The sequence below is a fragment of the Eucyclogobius newberryi genome, unplaced genomic scaffold, assembly GCF_026437365.1.
Source record: "Eucyclogobius newberryi isolate DKJ021-1_F unplaced genomic scaffold, fEucNew1.0.hap1 SCAF_3, whole genome shotgun sequence".
Classification (NCBI taxonomy): Eukaryota; Metazoa; Chordata; class Actinopteri; order Gobiiformes; family Gobiidae; genus Eucyclogobius; species Eucyclogobius newberryi.
The window spans coordinates 29,764,839-29,783,983 of NW_027315945.1; the positions used below are offsets into that span (position 1 = coordinate 29,764,839).

General features: G+C 47.2%; 4 protein-coding genes across 7 annotated transcripts in view; 1 reads left to right on the plus strand and 3 right to left on the minus strand.

Annotated features, from left to right (window-relative positions):
• Positions 1 to 1,210, plus strand: part of chrnb2 (cholinergic receptor, nicotinic, beta 2) — a 39,571-nt gene extending 38,361 nt beyond the window's left edge. Inside the window, exon 6 of the mRNA XM_072460356.1 lies at positions 674 to 1,210. Within this exon, the coding sequence (XP_072316457.1) occupies positions 674 to 826 (153 nt within the window). The 3' untranslated portion in view covers positions 827 to 1,210. The remainder of the gene's footprint in view (positions 1 to 673) is intronic.
• Positions 1,211 to 4,191: 2,981 nt separating this feature from the next.
• s100t (S100 calcium binding protein T) lies at positions 4,192 to 5,340 on the minus strand. Of its 2 annotated transcripts, XM_072460359.1 has the most exons (3): positions 5,231 to 5,340; positions 4,506 to 4,680; positions 4,192 to 4,435 (listed from the first exon to the last, which is right to left on the minus strand). In XM_072460359.1, exons 1-3 carry the CDS (start codon positions 5,338 to 5,340, stop codon positions 4,271 to 4,273), a joined length of 450 nt encoding a protein of 149 aa, XP_072316460.1. In that variant the 3' UTR covers positions 4,192 to 4,270. The 2 variants fall into 2 exon arrangements, with proteins under 2 accessions (XP_072316460.1, XP_072316459.1); XM_072460358.1 differs by lacking the exon at positions 5,231 to 5,340 and having other exon boundaries at positions 4,196 to 4,435; positions 4,506 to 4,706.
• Positions 5,341 to 11,317: 5,977 nt separating this feature from the next.
• Positions 11,318 to 16,642, minus strand: LOC140374308 (protein S100-A13). 3 transcript variants are annotated; one of them, XM_072461163.1, is made up of 3 exons: positions 16,484 to 16,642; positions 11,803 to 11,924; positions 11,318 to 11,731 (listed from the first exon to the last, which is right to left on the minus strand). In XM_072461163.1, the coding sequence occupies exons 2-3, from the start codon at positions 11,920 to 11,922 to the stop codon at positions 11,576 to 11,578; spliced, it is 276 nt and encodes a 91-aa protein (XP_072317264.1). In that variant the 5' UTR covers positions 11,923 to 11,924; positions 16,484 to 16,642; the 3' UTR covers positions 11,318 to 11,575. The 3 variants fall into 3 exon arrangements, with proteins under 3 accessions (XP_072317264.1, XP_072317266.1, XP_072317265.1); XM_072461165.1 differs by having other exon boundaries at positions 11,803 to 11,916; positions 16,476 to 16,618; XM_072461164.1 differs by having other exon boundaries at positions 16,480 to 16,592.
• Positions 16,643 to 17,188: 546 nt separating this feature from the next.
• LOC140374280 (protein S100-A13-like) lies at positions 17,189 to 18,782 on the minus strand. The gene is made up of 2 exons (XM_072461127.1): positions 18,654 to 18,782; positions 17,189 to 17,320 (listed from the first exon to the last, which is right to left on the minus strand). The coding sequence occupies exons 1-2, from the start codon at positions 18,780 to 18,782 to the stop codon at positions 17,189 to 17,191; spliced, it is 261 nt and encodes an 86-aa protein (XP_072317228.1).
• Between the last annotated feature and the right edge of the window lie 363 nt (positions 18,783 to 19,145).

Consider the following 19,145-nt stretch of genomic DNA (forward strand, 5'->3'; position numbering starts at 1 on the left):
ACCTCCTCTCACCTCCTCTCACCTCCTCCCACCTCCTCTCACCTCCTCCCACCTCCTCCTCCCACCTCCTCCCACCTCCTCTCACCTCCTCCCACCTCCTCTCACCTCCTCCCACCTCCTCTCACCTCCTCTCACCTCCTCCCACCTCCTCTCACCTCCTCTCACCTCCTCCCACCTCCTCTCACCTCCTCTCACCTCCTCCCACCTCCTCTCACCTCCTCTCACCTCCTCTCACCTCCTCTCACCTCCTCCCACCTCCTCTCACCTCCTCCCACCTCCTCTCACCTCCTCTCACCTCCTCCCACCTCCTCTCACCTCCTCCCACCTCCTCCTCCCACCTCCTCCCACCTCCTCTCACCTCCTCCCACCTCCTCTCACCTCCTCCCACCTCCTCTCACCTCCTCCCACCTCCTCTCACCTCCTCTCACCTCCTCCCACCTCCTCCCACCTCCTCTCACCTCCTCCCACCTCCTCTCACCTCCTCTCACCTCCTCCCACCTCCTCTCACCTCCTCTCACCTCCTCCCACGTGGACGGTGTTCGACCTCATCAGCGCCGTGTGGCCTCTCCTCACATTAAGCCTTCACCTCCATTAACCCTCCACAAAGGCATTGAGGAGGCGGGCGCGACGCTGCCATCCGAGCTTAATCTGCTTCTCTTTTCTCCCCCCACAGGTGAGCGAGGACTGGAAGTACGTCGCCATGGTGATCGACCGCCTCTTCCTGTGGATCTTCGTGTTCGTGTGCGTCTTCGGGACGCTGGGCATGTTCATGCAGCCGCTCTTCCAGAACTACACGGTCAAGACCATCACCAGCACGTCAGGCTGACCAGGGCGACTGAAGCCCCCCCTTCTGTCCCTTTGACCCCTCAGCCCGGGACAGCTTAAGGCCGGGGGCAAAGAGGAGGGCGTCGGGATTTTCGTGGGTCTTTTTTTGGAACTGGGACAAAACGTGGAAACAGTAAATCACGCCCATTATACCTTTATAGTAACATTTTTGCAAAAGAAGAAGCGTTTGGTTTTTTTCTTGTTTCCAGAAAAGAAAAGGAGGTCATATTCTTTACCTGCAGTTTTTGTCCTGCTGCTTTGATGGACGATCCTTCTCTTTCCTCTTTCCTCTTTCTGCATCCCTCCTCAGGTCGACGGGAGTTAAGGAATCTCTCTTTTATTCCTTCTCAAACCTACCATGCCAGCCAACTCCATCCGCCCAAACACTGACATTTGTTTAAATCAGTCAAATCAGAAGAGAAAAGGAGGTTCAAATCTTCAAATGCATAACTTTTCCTTCAACCATCCGATATTTTATCATAGCATAGTCGCTCACCACACACAAAAATGCAATTGTTCTTTTTTCGTGTTACTTTACGAGAGGCTTGATCAAACTGAATCGCTCACACGCGCGCTAACGTGGGCCAGTAGCAGGCGACGGAAATACATATATATATATATATATATATATATATATATATATATATATATATATATATATATATATATATATATATAATTATGCATATGCAAGAATGAGGCAGGTTGCGCTTCAGCAGAAAGGATAGAACATGCATGGGTAGCTTCCTCTTTAGACGGTTTTGCACAGTAAGTGGAGCGGTTACAGGAGGTCACAGCTGCGACAGGACGAGGACGCGGCGAATACCCGGAGAAATACTGTGTACCAGAAAGGCCGGTTTGCTGTTAAAGGTGCCGCGTGTAACTTCTCGGGTGCAGAGTGCGCCACCTAGCTGAGTCCATGGATGTTACTGCTTTTGCCAGAATGTTCCACAGCGTTGAGCTCGGCGGTGGAGAGTAACAAAGTGCAAAAAGTAAAAGTATAATGTGTAGGTATCTGTGCTTTCAGTTGCAGTGGATGCTTTTTACTGTTACTTCACTACATTTGAGAGCAGGAATCTGTACTTTCTACTTCCCTTTTGAACTGGACTGAAAAGTGTTAAGTAGTTTTCATGATTTTGAGTTCAAACTGAATTAAGATATTATTTGTCAGCGCAATTCGTTATCAAAATCACTATATTTAACCTGGTTCCATTCCATTTCCATCCATATTTCACTATATTTTACCCAGTTCTCCAAATCTGTGTGAAATACTTTTATGTTTTACTGATGTACATTTTAAGATAAGATAAGCCTTTATTTGTCCCACAATGGGGAAATGCCATTGTTGCAACACAAAGTAGGTACAGAAGTAAATAATAAAACAGGTATTTTAAGTAGATTGTGATACTTTTACTTCAGTACATCTTCCACCACTAATTGTTATTTCTTTTACACATTTTCTTGCTCAAAACACACCTTGAAAAACATGCATTCTTGCCCTGTAACTATCTTATCATCATGGATATAATTAGGTTTAATGCCATACTGCGGAACATTCTAGCAAAGATGTGTCCAGACTTTTTTCAAGTTTTTAAGGTGACAATTTTGAGATTTTAACCCTTCCATTTCCTCTTTTTAGTCAATTGTTAAGTTTTAATCATACACATGTTCAATATTTGCCCTTTTTATGTTGTCTATGATTATTTACTCCCAATATACTACCTCAGCCCCTCCGCACCCCAAACAAAAGAACACCATCTCCATGGAAACGAGCAGGTGTCGGACTCTCCATCAGAAAAGTGACGCAGTGCACCTTTAACCCTGTATTCTGTCTCCCTTTCTTTCTACTCTACTCTCACCCCTCCGCGTTTGTCTTGTATCTCCTTTCTTTTTTTATTTGATTTGATCCCAATTCGGACCCGTTCCCTCGCGTCCTGCCCCGGTACGGTTGACGTCCCGCCGCGTGCGTAAAGTGACGTCCGCGGCCCGCGCCCTCATTACGCATGACGCATCTCTCATCGCGCATCCGTCACGTCCAGAGAGCACGCGCGGCGCAAGCTCCCTGTCAATCGCGCGTAGGTCTTCCATGGGCAAAAACGTGCCGTGTCCACTCATACAGAACGCGTCCATTTTTGTCCCGTTTTGCCATCCGTTATCGATCCCTTATTGGCTGACAGTGGATGGAGATCACACACACACATAAGGCAATAACAAACAACAACATTTGCGGGTCATAAACACACATGTGGAACTGTGGGGGACGCGGCAAGAGCACAACTGGAGAATATCAAACATTTAAAAATACAAAATGATGTCAGGAAAAGCCACACTGATGATGATGATGATGATGATGATGATGATGATGATGATGAATCGCTGTGTTTGTTAAATAACCCCCCCCCCCCCTGCGCGCGCGTCACTGTCACACCCCCTGTCCCAAGATCATCTCGGACTCTGTGTGTGGAGATCGGGAGTAACCATGGGAACCAAGGATGCGTCAAGAGACCTTTGTGACCTGCCGCACGTGGACAAAACGGACTACTTTCTCTCTCCACTCGCTGTCCTTCTCCTGTTGCTCCCACGCGCATTGACCCTCCACTCTCCCCCCCTTTTTTCACCTCAGATCCGCTCCTGTGCACACCGCAATCAGTCCAATAAAGGTTGTAGGTACAGACGGAGCGAGCAGTGTGTCGGTGGCGCTTGTTTTTACATCAGAGGAGTGGTGAAAGGTATATTTCCTGTCATTCTAATGGACACTTCCTTCTGTGTACTCACGGTATCAGCAGCGACGTTTCATTTTTTTTTTTTCTCACAGTAATGGGTTTTTCCAAGATCATCGTGACCCCCACGACATTGTGTCCGGATTAAAATGACACAACCGCGCGTAAATCACTTTATAATATTCTCAGACGAAGCCAATGATTCGATTTTAATTCTTAGCCATGCATTTTTGTTGTAAATTATAGAATAGCAGCTGGAATAGATAGCACTGCTTGAACGTACAGAAGGTCTTGTGCTGCCCCCTGGTGGTTGGTTTAAAGCATTTCAGGGCTCGGCAGCTTTAAATGAAAACCAGCAGGCTTGAAGTCATTTGAGTAAATAGGTCACATTTATTCTTTCCAGGGAGTATAGCATTTGAAAGTGTTACAAAAGACACAAAACAACAAGAGAGATATGCACACATCCAACAATGCCAGGGACGGCCCTCTCCAGGTTGTGGCGTGCAGCTGGTAAATAATACATGACGCTCACACACACCAGCACGTCTACAGCGGGTGTGTGTTGGCTGTGCGTGTGTGTGTGTGTGTTTGTGTGAGCCGCAGCAGGAGTCCTCTGACCCTAACCCCGTCAGCCCCACCCTGACCTCCCCCTGCTCTTCTCCCTCGCATCATCCACCCTGGAGCCTGTGCTTTGCAGATGGTGGGCATGTTCCTCCTGGGCCTCTTCACTTCTTCTTCTGGTCCTTATTGTTGAATTCTAAGAAGAAGTCGTTGCAGGCCACGGTGAGCGCTCCGACCAGGATGATGAACTCGGTGAAATCTACCTCTCCATCGTTGTTGGAGTCCAGGTCTCCCATGACTTTGTCTACTGCCTCTTTGTCCTGGGCGTTCTGCACACGACAGTTCACATTAGTATTGACATAAAACGATACATATTTGTGGTGCAGTGTTGGAGCTTACCCCCAGATAGTTGCCCAGCTCTGTGGTGAGCAGCTCTTTGAGCTCAGCTCTGCTCAGTGTGTATTTGTCTCCTTCATTCCCAGAGTATTTGTGGAAGGTCTGGATCAAGAGCTGCATGGCACTCTCCAGAGTGGAGGCATTCTCAAGGTTAGGCATGGACATTCTGAGAGAGGAGAGAGAGACATCACACATCTGTCAGTGGAAGAGCATTTGCACATCCTTCACTGAGTTTAGAACATCTAACAAAGATCAACACGTGTAAATGTATGGACTGATGTCAATGTCCATTTTGAGACTGAATCGTGATTTTAAAATTGAGTTGGTTTCCCCCTGATCAGAGCCTGTGATCAGATCTATGCAGAGCTAAGCTCATGTCTTTGTTGCCTTGTTCAGAGAAAGGAGCTCTGGGAGAGCACATGGCATGGCCCAGGGCTGGACATGTGAGCCAGTGTTAGGTGAAACTCAAAGGGATGTAGCAACGTGATAGTCCTTAGTGGAGCTGCTCCGGGAGAAACAAGCAGAGAAAGCTCTGAGAGTGCTTGTCAGTCCTCCACCTCTGAACTGTGAGGCTCCTCATCTGTCACTCACATTAAACTCTCACCTTCATCCACAGGATGATGTTTAGAGACACAGCATGGACTAAGTGTCTGACAGTCTACATTCACCTAGAGCAGCACTTCCAAAAACAACACTTTTGAGCAGTAAAAAGTCACAGTCTTCTTACCTGAGTGATGGGCGAGCGAATGCGGTCAAAGCTGCAGAGAGAAAGGGGAATGATGTCTGATTCTGGTCCAGAGCTGGGACATGACTTAAATACCCCCTTCACTCCTCCCATCCCACCTGAACCTCCTCCTCCTCCGCACACCTGCTGCCCTCCTCCTCCGCTCCACTGTGTCCCTGTCCACAACTTCTCTGCTTACACACCAGACACCTGCTATCTGCGCTGGGATCCTGCTGTTGTCCTGCAGCATGACATAATGGCCAAAATGCTAATGGCACCGAAAATACAGAGGGGGCATTAAGTAAATTGGAAAAACCCATAATGTCCGAAACGTAACTCTAAATGGTCTGGTGGGACTCAGGTGACAGCTCGGCCCGAGATGACAGAATCCACTGACTGCAGCCACACAATCACATTAGAACCAGAGTAACATGTTCATAATCATGTTTAACACTCAAGGAAAAATACAAGAGATGCACCAATGTGTGGAGAGCTAAACAAACATTATTCAAGTTTAGAATAAATGAATGTCTGATGTTAGAATTGGTGGATAAAATAATGTGTAATTCTTTTCCCCTAGAATAAACAAATACAATGGACAGGTAAAGAAATACTATAAAATGTATACAAACTTAAATCTACTCACTTTAAAATACAATACTACTTTACAATGTTCCTGTTTTTTGGGCTTCTTAATTTGAAATCTACAGTAAAGGTGACCTTTAGATGTGGGTGAATGAACGTGTTATCGGGCTAGAATAATGATATTCACTTCCCTAGATGTCTAATTTAAGGTACAATAAAAACGACTTGATGCTCTGATGTTAACTGATTCAACACATGTAATTGTAACTCTTGTCTTATTACTTTGAAACAGTAATGTTCAAGTGGGAGTTTGTGGTGGGAGTGAATCAGCTGCAGGGGGAGACCCAGGACCCTTTGACCCTGCAGCTGAATATTAGGATAACACCAGAGGATAGAGACATCTCACTTGGCAACTCGAACAGGAAACATAATATCAACAGTAACGTCCATAAAAGGATACAATTTGGAGGATTTCACTGAGCAAAAACCAAAAGATAAGAGTATTTCTTTGTGAATTGCATGTTCAGCAATGTTTTGTACCTAAAGTCAGCTGACCACACATCAATCACACTTTTACTGGGCCTTGTTGCAGTCACATGACAACAACATCCTGGAAATAATTTAACATGAACTGAAGGGCAGATTATATGATTAATATTGCCTTTCTTTGTTTTCAGGCCCGTAGTCTTTATTAGAGCAGAAATCGAGTGTGAAATGGGAGATGAGAGAGAAGGACATGCAGTAAACTGTCAGATTTAGGATTCAAACTCACGACACTGCAGCCGGCTGCACCTGGAGCCTGGCATACGTGCTGCGCCTTAACCACTCCACCACCAGGCAGCACGATATTGCCTTTCTTAACGGATCTTGAGACCTTTTGCATTGTTGATAACCTTGCAATTTCAGAGCCTATTGTTAAGGAAACCAAAACACACACAAAGTTACATTTCAAAAATGCAATCAATAAATATATGTTATGGCATCATAGTATTTAAAAGTGATGACAATATTCACAAGCGGTTGTGTAGAATTTAATATGTCGTAATCTCAGACGGTGGGCGGAGCCTATGAAGCTCTGTGAGACATTTACTGTTTTTTGAAAGAAATATCCAAAATAGAAATCTTCAGATATTGAGCCTTATCATCAATCACACCTTTAGATTTGGATAACGGCACTTTCTGACGTTATTGTGAAAATGTGGATAGGCCCAGTAATTACAGAGATATGAATAAACCAGCTCAACAAATCTGCCGTCTGTAATCAGCTAAACAGTGAATTCTACCCTGGACGTTTGACCCGATCCAGCACAGAGACTTCAAGAATGTCAAGTGAACACAACCAATTGTTTTAACACATGAGATGAATGTGACAAATCTGACCACTCAATTAGTAACAAATAATACTGGACAATGTGTGAAACTGATATCTGATGCTTCCCAAACCACACTTTCCATACGTGGCTAAGTAGCTAGCTCTCTCTTCTGTCCCAGGTTCGACTCCTGGATGCTGTGGGGCCTGTTGAGGTTTGCATGTTCCTCCCTGTGTCTGGAATAATCACTTTTCTTTTGCTGTGGAATCTGCCTGGACGAGTGAGGGATTATGCAGAGGGCACAACGGGTCACATCCTTCAGTAACAGAACTCACAGGACTCTAAAGGTGGAGTCAGTGCATAAAGGCCACTGAATACAACTCTTATCAAAGGTCGCACAAACTCAAAAAGGCTTCGCAGTCAGTTTTCTTACTTTAAAAAAAAAATTGAGTCAACATTTACAGTGAGGTAGTCCCAGCTCGACATCCCCAGGCGCTGTTCAGAAGCATCACCCACTGCTCATGACCCCAGCAGCATAGAAAGACAGGTCAAATGCAGAGTAAGCATGTACCAATCTGAGGCTTATGCGTTTTGGCTTTGTGAATTTGTCCCTGCCAAGAAAATGTACATATGACAAGGTCATGTGAGTGTTCAGATCTGCAGTAAATGTACGAGGAGAAGGAGGAGAAGATGGAGAAGGATGGAGAGGGATGGAGAGGGATGGAGAAGGATGGAGAGGGATGGAGAAGGATGGAGAGGGATGGAGAAGGATGGAGAAGGATGGAGAGGGATGGAGAGGGATGGAGAGGGAGGGAGAGGGAGGGAGAGGGATGGAGAAGGATGGAGAGGGATGGAGAAGGATGGAGAGGGATGGAGAAGGATGGAGAAGGATGGAGAGGGATGGAGAGGGATGGAGAGGGAGGGAGAGGGAGGGAGAGGGATGGAGAAGGATGGAGAGGGATGGAGAAGGATGGAGAGGGATGGAGAGGGATGGAGAGGGAGGGAGAGGGAGGGAGAGGAATGGAGATGGATGGAGAGGGATGGAGAAGGATGGAGAAGGATGGAGAGGGATGGAGAGGGAGGGAGAGGAATGGAGAAGGATGGAGAGGGATGGAGAGGGAGGGAGAGGAATGGAGAAGGATGGAGAGGGATGGAGAAGGATGGAGAAGGATGGAGAGGGATGGAGAGGGAGGGAGAGGAATGGAGATGGATGGAGAAGGATGGAGAGGGATGGAGAGGGATGGAGAAGGATGGAGAGGGATGGAGAGGGATGGAGAAGGATGGAGAAAGATGGAGAGGGATGGAGAGGGAGGGAGAGGAATGGAGAAGGATGGAGAGGGATGGAGAAGGATGGAGAAAGATGGAGAGGGATGGAGAGGGAGGGAGAGGAATGGAGATGGATGGAGAAGGATGGAGAGGGATGGAGAGGGATGGAGAAGGATGGAGAGGGATGGAGAAGGATGGAGAGGGATGGAAAAGGATGAGAAGGATGGAGAGGGATGGAGAAGGATGGAGAGGAATGGAGAAGGATGGAGAGGGATGGAGAAGGATGGAGAGGGATGGAGAAGGATGGAGAGGGATGGAGAAGGATGGAGAGGGATGGAGAGGGATGGAGAGGGATGGAGAGGGATGAGAAGGATGGAGAGGGATGGAGAAGGATGGAGAGGGATGGAGAGGGATGGAGAAGGATGGAGAGGGATGGAGAAGGATGGAGAAGGATGGAGAGGGATGGAGAGGGAGGGAGAGGGAGGGAGAGGAATGGAGATGGATGGAGAAGGATGGAGAGGGATGGAGAAGGATGGAGAAGGATGGAGAGGGATGAGAAGGATGGAGAGGGATGGAGAAGGATGGAGAGGGATGGAGAGGGATGGAGAAGGATGGAGAGGGATGGAGAAGGATGGAGAAGGATGGAGAGGGATGGAGAGGGAGGGAGAGGAATGGAGATGGATGGAGAAGGATGGAGAGGGATGGAGAGGGATGGAGAAGGATGGAGAAGGATGGAGAGGGATGGAGAGGGAGGGAGAGGGATGGAAAAGGATGGAGAGGAATGGAGAAGGATAGAGAAGGATGGAGAAGGATGGAGAAGGATGGAGAGGGATGGAGAGGGATGGAGAAGGATGGAGAGGGATGGAGAAGGATGGAGAGGGATGGAGAAGGATGGAGAGGGATGGAGAGGGATGGAGAGGGATGGAGAGGGATGGAGAAGGATGGAGAAGGATGGAGAGGGATGGAGAGGGATGGAGAGGGAGGGAGAGGGAGGGAGAGGAATGGAGAGGGATGGAGAGGGATAGAGAGGGATGGAGAAGGATGGAGAAGGATGGAGAGGGATGGAGAAGGATGGAGAGGGATGGAGAAGGATGGAGAGGAATGGAGAAGGATGGAGAAGGATGGAGAGGGATGGAGAGGGATAGAGAGGGATGGAGAGGGATGGAGAAGGATGGAGAGGGATGGAGAGGGATGGAGAAGGATGGAGAGGAATGGGGAAGGATGGAGAAGGATGGAGAGGGAGGGAGAGGGATGGAGAAGGATGGAGAGGGATGGAGAGGGATGGAGAAGGATGGAGAGGGATGGAGAGGGATGGAGAGGGATGGAGAAGGATGGAGAGGGATGGAGAAGGATGGAGAGGGATGGAGAAGGATGGAGAGGGATGGAGAAGGATGGAGAGGGATGGAGAGGGATGGAGAGGAATGGAGAAGGATGAGAAGGATGGAGAGGGATGGAGAAGGATGGAGAGGGATGGAGAGGGATGGAGAGGGAGGGAGAGGAATGGAGATGGATGGAGAAGGATGGAGAAGGAAGGAGAGGGATGGAGAAGGATGGAGAAGGATGGAGAAGGATGGAGAGGGATGGAGAGGGAGGGAGAGGGAGGGAGAGGAATGGAGAAGGATGGAGAAGGATGGAGAGGGATGGAGAAGGATGGAGAGGGATGGAAAAGGATGGAGAGGGATGGAGAAGGATGGAGAGGAATGGAGAAGGATGAGAAGGATGGAGAGGGATGGAGAAGGATGGAGAAGGATGGAGAGGAATGGAGAAGGATGAGAAGGATGGAGAGGGATGGAGAAGGATGGAGAGGGATGGAGAGGGATGGAGAGGGAGGGAGAGGAATGGAGATGGATGGAGAAGGATGGAGAAGGAAGGAGAGGGATGGAGAAGGATGGAGAAGGATGGAGAAGGATGGAGAGGGATGGAGAGGGAGGGAGAGGGAGGGAGAGGAATGGAGAAGGATGGAGAAGGATGGAGAGGGATGGAGAAGGATGGAGAGGGATGGAAAAGGATGGAGAGGAATGGAAAAGGATGGAGAAGGATGGAGAAGGATGGAGAAGGATGGAGAGGGATGGAGAGGGATGGAGAGGGATGGAGAGGGATGGAGAAGGATGGAGAGGGATGGAGAGGGATGGAGAGGGAGGGAGAGGAATGGAGAAGGATGGAGAGGGATGGAGAGGGATGGAGAGGGATGGAGAAGGATGGAGAGGAATGGAGAAGGATGGAGAAGGATGGAGAGGAATGGAGAAGGATGGAGAAGGATGGAGAAGGATGGAGAGGGAGGGAGAGGGATGGAGAAGGATGGAGAGGAATGGAGAAGGATGGAGAAGGATGGAGAGGAATGGAGAAGGATGGAGAAGGATGGAGAAGGATGGAGAGGGAGGGAGAGGGATGGAGAAGGATGGAGAGGGATGGAGAGGGATGGAGAGGGATGGAGAAGGATGGAGAAGGATGGAGAGGGATGGAGAGGGATGGAGAAGGATGGAGAGGGATGGAGAAGGATGGAGAAGGATGGAGAAGGATGGAGAGGGAGGGAGAGGGATGGAGAGGGATGGAGAGGGATGGAGACGTCGACATCAAACAGTGAAACAGGAAACATACAGTGGGTGGATGTTCCGTGCGGTCAGGCGTAAATGGACACAACATGTACATTAAATGAGCGCACGGCGTATCTGATGTGTGATTAGCTCTTGTGATGGAGGGAGCGTGCACCCATCGGGAGTGTTTGCGTCTCGTGTTGCACAGAGGAGGACACGGCACAAAGGGAGGCGCATGTCAGGCTCGCGTTTCAATAGTTGATGCTGCAGAGTTTGAGCAGTCAGGGGTGTCAGAGCTAAATTTAGATCACTATAGGAGGTGGTCACGATGGAGGAGAATAAAACATAGGGCGGTGCGTGTAGATATGAATATGCAAATGAGGACGAGGCCGCGGCGTTTTCATATAAAGTATTTATTGTTTAGAAAATACAATCTGCATGTTGTGAAGATACACACAGCGCAGAGTCCTTCAATCCTCGACAACCTTTTATAATGTGACTTGAGTGGTTATATATAGGTTTGTTTCAGAGCTCCACCAAAATGAGATGACTGAGTAATTTGGATATAATGATGATGAGATAAAATGGCACATATAGAAAAGATGTCGCTCGGCCTTGATAAAATGACGAGACGAGCTTCCAGTTTGGAGGATTCTACGAGGCTGGTTCAGCGGCTCCACTCTCCTTCTGACTCATGGATTTGGCCAAGTAGCCGATCAGATTGAAGTATTCCTGGAAGCTGACCTTTCCATCGCTGTTGTCATCTAGTCCGTTCTGCATCTCTTTGATCGCAGAGGAGCTGTTGGCATCCTGAAGAAAACAGCAGAAAGGTTAATCATCCATAATCAGGACAGGACACTGCAGGGACACACGGGACTCACCTCCATGATGCCTCCCAGCTGCTTGCTCACAAGCTTCTTGAAGGAGCTGGAGTCTAGGTTCTCCTTCCCTTTGGAAGATTTGATAAAGGTCATGACCAGCGTCTTTATGGCGTCCTCCATTTCTAAAGTGAAGAAACAAGGACAAACAGTGGGCGGTGAGAATGACAACACAAAGAAAGGATAACTGATATTGGGAACAGTCTGGACGCTCGTCTCGTGTAGGTTCTGGGCGATGTGGTGATAAAAATCGAATCCTAATCTCATCCCCGTGACAATCTGCTGTTGTGGTGATATCGTCATATTGTGATTCTAATGCAGCTCTAATTGCAAGGCTCTGAGTGAGTGAGAGCTGTGATTACTGTGAAAGGTGAAACTTTCAGAAGAAGCAGATGACTTTATTTACTAAAAGCACTAGAAAGATCCAGTGTATAAAATGTGATGCAATCAAAGTCATGATCTGGCTCCAAGAAAATGGTGATATTAATGATTTGCCATTGCCATAACCCCATGTCCTTATGAGTGCAAATAGGTCAGTTCAACTTCATAGTGTAGATTGTGAAGAGTCTAACCACTTCTAGTAATTCTTGAATACTTGAATACCGTGTTTCTTGAATACTTCCCATGACCCTAAAGGAAGCAGGCTTTCATTGATGAAGATGAATTACATAACAAACCCGTCCTACTTGGTTAGATCTTGATAAAGTGGAACAAAAAGCATGTGATTTGCGATGGAGCGCGATAAGGGGGCCCTCTGAGGTGAGCGGACGGTGGACAGTGAGGGGAGTCTCTGACCATGGAGCTGTGATCTCTGACCATGGACATCTGATCCTCTGAGGAGCAGCAGGAGGCCCTGGGGTCAAGTTACTACAGCCTGCCGTATGCTCCGAACATCACACACAACAAACAAACAAGCCCTGGAAGTGTCACACATCAAGTAGAAACATGCAGATATGGAGCCGCCTCACTGCGTGTACTGAATTACAACTATTTCACAGAACTACCTTTGGAACCAGAACTAATATTTGCAATTTGTAAAGAAAAGAAATGCAAACAGAATTCTTTAATCAGAAGCAAATGGTTTGATATCAGTCATTGAGCAACATTCCAAACATAAAGCATTGCCACAAAGGCCTGGGGAGTGCTGCATGACTGTGTGAAATGGCTCAGTTATAGAGCAAATGCGTTACCATAGCAATTAAGAATTTCAAATCACACTGCAACTTTTCAGAGATGGCAAAACAAGTCATCAACACGTCCTTGAAATCAGAAGGTGGTGATTTCACTGACGCCCACGAATACAGATTTACAGATACAGATTGTGTAATGAAAAGGTCTTTTTTTAAGTATTATTGTGACTTTCCTCAGCCACACGATGCAACTTGATCGTGAGCGTTGCAATGTTTACCTCCTCTAAACCCTTCATGTCCCGTGCTTTGCCAGAGTTCGGGCGTCTAAAGGCAGTTGGGACAGTTTTGGTTTCACGCTTGCTTGCACACACTGACACAGCCTCCACCTGACGTTACCCGTGAGCTATTTCCTTCAGGGGAGCAGAATACCGCGACGACAGCGCTCGGAAAACTCCAACACTGAATCGGCCCGGGTGAGTATCAGTCAGCAGGGCGGGGCGAGGGCGAGCCTGATCGCCGGAGCGTGTTGGAAACTGCCGGTAACGGCGATAATGGGCACCGGGGCCCCGTGTTATTGGGGTAACCGTACACGCCTGTAAATCTCCCACCTGACGCCACGCCTTCAAAACATGGCCGACGCGCACAAAGGGCCAGGACGGACAGGCAAGAGACGAGCCGATAGCCAAAAGCAGGACGACGCCAATTAGGGCTCCGCTGCATTAGCCTAATTACAGGGCGAGAGAGGACGACACGCCACTGGTCCGGCGCCCAAAAAAAGACCCAGCTTAAATTTCATGACGCCAGACGCACGCACATCGGAGTGATCGTCTGTCATCATATGCAAGCGCTTCATCATTATTTAATAGGGCGCCATAATTGTCTTGACACCTGCCCCCGGGCCCCCGGCTTGGCGTGCACAGCGGGAGCGGGGCCCGGCGTTCAGTGTGTGCGCGGGGCTCGGGGGAACGATCCGTCAATGGCCCTGACAGACCACCATCAATTAGTGTCCTCCGGCGAGCGTAATGAGATGAACACGAGAGTAACTAGGCCCCGGTTCGACACGAGAAGTGACAGTCGCTGCAACAACAAAAATGGAGATGTAACTTAGGACAGGCCTGTCACCGTGATTACCATCGTATTGTCTGGGTCGCTACGTGTTGTGGACGGGGACTTCATTCTTGTTTTTGTAGCGCTGTAATGTAGTGAGTCGAGGAGTTAAAGGTGCTTCATGTAACGAGGCAGATCTGTGTAAAGGCGAGCCCACTCACAGAAGGAATAAAATGTGTGTTATATGAGAAATATTAACGCTTTCAATGAAATAAATGTGAGATAAGTTCATGCCAAACTGAGTGAGGACTGAGGGGGGTTTCAAAGAGGTGCAAAGACAATACGTGACTTTATTTTACACGTTTTGAATGAGGGAAAACCTTTTTAAATGAGGTTGCAGCGCAGCCGTTTGCCCTCCCGATTACAATATCTCTTTTTTATTGTATTTCTTACAGTTGATTTACAGTTTTATTTACATTATAGCACATTGTGAACAGAGAAATGAACATGCTTTAGAGTAACTGGGTCAGTATTATGGCTTATTGTGATATTTTCTTTAGCAATATATCGCAAAGGGAATATTTTACTGGTAATAGTCCAGTCTTAAGACATTCACATTTTGATTTAAATCGCTTACTTTGATATGTAAATCTAATTCAAGTTGACGTTTCAGTTGTGGAGTAACAAAACCATTCACTTCTGAAGGTTGGAAAAGAAACGAGGCTGAGTCAGCCTTTTGAACTTGAACTTCTGAACCACCCCGTCTGCAGGAGGCGATGTTTCCAAAGGATAAATTCAGAAGCTAAAAATGGTTTTTATTCCAGATTTTTCAGACGAGTACAAAGATGCCAATGTATTCAATCATTTACGGGAAATACCCTTCAAAAACAGGAAAAAGTGTGCTCTTCCCCGCGTTTTTGTCGTGTAATTGTTCGGTAAAATGAGACTGGACCTTGTAATTAGCAGCTCTGTGACTCCAAGCTTGTGTTCACAAGTGTAAAGAAGGTCCAGTCCAGGATCGGCCCTCAAGAGCTCATCGGCCCTCAAGAGCGCGTACCCATAATATAATGAAGTTTCCCCATCGGCGTTTGTTTCCAGGAAAAAAAGACTAAATCCCTCTATCCCTCTGAGTCATGTCATTAAATGGTAATCCGAGAAGTGCTCAAAACACCAAGTCAGTTTACCCACTTCAAGGCAACCAGCTACTGTTTTAGCCTCATTTAAAGTGCAGACCTGTGTTGGCATTTTTCAAAAATCGATGCTGAAATACTTGATATTGCATACACTCCACGCTAAGATGTTAATACTGATGCTAAGCTCTCCAAACACCCAAAGACACTGAATCATGCACAACATACAATACATTTAATGATGTGTAATAACATTGGACCATAAGCTGCAGATGTCCAGCTGTTTCACCACAAGAGGAGGATTTCTCAAACACAATTGAACGAATGTTTGCAAAGAATGTTGGCTCACAAAGAGGCTCTTCAGAGTGCTCTTGGTGAATTTGTAACATTTAACACTGGCCTTTGCAGCACATGACCTCACATCATGTTGTGCACTTTCATATTGTCATGGAAACCACTTTATAATAACATGTTACAGCTGTCGACCATGAGAAATATACAACTATAACTGTATAACAGGACTGAGAAGTGTCCTTGGGGTTAAAGGTCACCACTACATTTGCCTGAGGCGCGTGCATCGCACCGTTATGTAAAGTGCTGCCTCCAGCTGGTCAGAACTGCTGAAAAGTGTTTGCACAAACTTGGTCGAGGCCACGAGACGTGTACAAACGAGTGTGTTACAGGTAAATCAGGATGGGCCACCCCACCTTAGGACAACATGCGCGTAACGGTGCATTGTGGGAGATGTGGGGGCTGCCCTGGCCGCCCCGCTCCAGTACAAAGTATAAAGTATAATGTATAATATATCATGTGTAATGTCTGTGATCCGGGCTCAGATGACAGCGGCCGTGCCAGGGCTCCACCCGCTGTGTTTGTACAGGCGTGACTGACTCACTTCCTGCGGGACATGTTACCTGTCATCGGCCTGGTCACTGCCTCTGCCCCTCACTCACTGAAGCCCTTTCCTCTGCCCTCAGTCTCATCGTGACACTGCGTGAATAATTCAGCCTGATAAGAGCTCTGACCAGCTGCCTTCGCTCCAATGACGGGCCCGGGGCTTCTGCCAAACCCGGAGCGCGCGCGCGCGCATGGAGACACGGGGGCTTACGTGGCCCGTACCCGCGTTTAGCCCGAACTAATGCTGACAATTTGTAGGGGCCCGGGACCCCTCCAACACGCGGCGCATGAATAAGTGAACGTGACGCGGGTCTCGTGTGTCTGTGGAAGTGTAAAGGACGCGGGCTTACGTTACACACAAAGAGAACCTGATCCCCATGACCACCAAACGCACATGCAACATTCATGACAGCCTCGGATTCTCTGCTCAGACACAAAAAAGTAACAACAAAGTGAGAAACGGCGTCAAAACTTACTGTGTGTGTGAATCTAGGCTTGTTCTCGAGCTGCTTCTGTCCCGGGATCCTCCTCCTTCAGTCCTCCTCTAGATTAACCAGCAACACATATCTTTCCCGTGATTTAACTACTCACTCAAGCCAACTTTTTTCATTGTCACAGGGCGTGTGCCTGGAGAGGAGGAATGCGCAAAGAGGCGCAGCTTGAGCAACTGCGCGTCTCACACAAAATACTCTCCACATTGTGTCTCTAAAAGTAACACAATCTGACATTCTTTTGAAAATAAGACCTTTGATGACTTTGGGCATGTTTTGTTTCTGTCTAAACGTGTGTCCACATCTCTTGTTTGTTAACATGATGCAGTGAGGACGGGACACACCCTAAAACGTTACTCACAAGTGTAAAGAATGCAAAGATCACGAGCTCAGAAAGTGGACAAATAACCGAGGTTTGGCAACAAAAAACGACAGCTTTATTTTCAACTTTATTTTCGTGCTTTGGCTTTTTTGGCATTGGAGACTTTCCCCCAGACAAAGAGGGGGAGACACCGCGGCGCTGTCCCGGGCTTGTGCGCACAGGCCACGGGGCGAGAGCTCTGGGAAACACAGCCCCGACTGGTTCCAATAAAGCTGAAAGAGTTGCACAAACGGGGAGAGCGCGAGCCTCCGTGACACACACGCACTTGGGACGGCTCCAAACGCTCCCGCAGTGCTTCAGACAGGTGCAACGCTATTGGCCGGAGCCGCCCCGCTCGTCCGCGAGTCGTCCAATCAGCTGCCAGAACTCGGAGAAGTCGAGTTGCCCGTCTCCGTCCGCGTCCCGGGACTTCATGAGCCGGTCCACGGCGGATGAGTCATTGTTCTGAAGGGGAAAAACACACAGAATACACGAATATACTGTAGTTAATTACAGGCTCGTCACGTGGTGCCGCAGAGGGCGCTCGTGCGCGTTCAGCCCCGTCGTGGTTTGCTCTGCCGCCCCCTGCCGGCCGCTCACGGGACAGAACGAGAGTGGAAATTTCCACAGCTCGTTCTGCAAAACTGGGATAATTAAACTTCAGCAAATTGTAGCCGTAAACAGGTCTTTCTGTTGCCCAGTGGAGGCGGGACGGGCCACCACTGCCTTTGTGTGGAGGTCCAGGGACAGTTTAGGACGAATGAGCGAGTCTGCCCACGTTAAACCAAAGTAAACTCTCTTGTCTAGTATGACTAAGACTTAATTATGGCAGACGTGAAGCAATGTGGCGGCCAGATGAGGCCAGGACGTTTTACAGACGTTTCCCGTTCAACCATTCAACACTGTGTCTGTTTGTACTGCTAGTTTTTGTGTCCTCGTCTGTATATTTGTTGTGTTTTTTCAGTCCAAGTCTACTTTTACGACTTATTTTGTACATTTCCTTTATTGTATTATGTTCTTCTGTTGTTATTCAATGTTTTATGTTGCGTCACATCAGCAAAACTAGTTTATAGTTTGTGAGTGAGCAACTGCAATTCAAATAAATGAATCAATCTAATGTTGAAACAGTATTTTGGACATTCTTGCAGAAGCTTTCAAAATAAAGCTAAATGAGCAATGAAAATACAGATAAATAAATACCTTTTAAGCACAATAATATACTTAATTATGCAAGTGTCTGAGATGAGACATTTTACAGAAAACAATCATATTATGTAAATGCAGTATTAACAGTATTAAAGTAACAGTAACAATCATATTATGTAAATGCAGTATTAACAGTATTAAAGTAACAGTAACAATCATATTATGTAAATGCAGTATTAACAGTATTAAAGTAACAGTAACAATCATATTATGTAAATGCAGTATTAACAGTATTAAAGTAACAGTATGTCACTTTCTGGAAGTGTAAAGTGTCCTGCAGAATTCCATGGAAATAGAAAGTTAAAACCATTCTCATGGATAGATGTTTTAGGCCATGTTTAATATTATAGCCAAAGAGACACCATTTCCATGGAAACAAGCCGGAGGACGCTCATCCAGGCCAAGTACGAGTCTGGTCTGTGGAGAGGCAAGCCCGTCCACAGTAAGGAAAACGTTTTTAATCAATTTTCTAGTACAACAAACACATTCGTTTCATTTTTTTACTAAAACCTTCCGCACTGGAGCTTTAAGTCTAATAGAGTTCGTCCACACCTCCACAGAGCATCAGATGAGGCCTAAAGGCAACACTTACCTCCACTAAGTTAGGGAGCTCAGTGGTGACCAGTTTGTGGAACTCATCTCGGCTCAGAGTGCTGGACGAGCCCTCAGCCCCCGCGTACAATCTGAACTTTGACACCAGTTCAGCAATAGCAGCCTCCATCTTATTGTGATATATATATATATATATATGTCCTAAAGTCACACAATCTGAGGCGATGGTGTGATGTGTTCTGGGGACAGACTTTGTGCTCCTTTTGTAGTCCATCTTGAAGCAATGATTGACTTATTCCTAAAAACATACTCATTGTCTTTGCTGCAGGCTGTTGTAGTAATACAATAACTCTTGTTTCCACCACATTTTCCATGAGGAAATGGCACTTTTTCAACAATTGGCAGTAGTTAATAGTTCCTGTCTGACCTTTGGAAATGTCATGCACGTGGGTGAGTTAAAGTGGCCACAACTGCCTCAATAATAACGACTGTTTCAAATTCTTATCTTATTTGTGTCAGTCAGAACCGCACG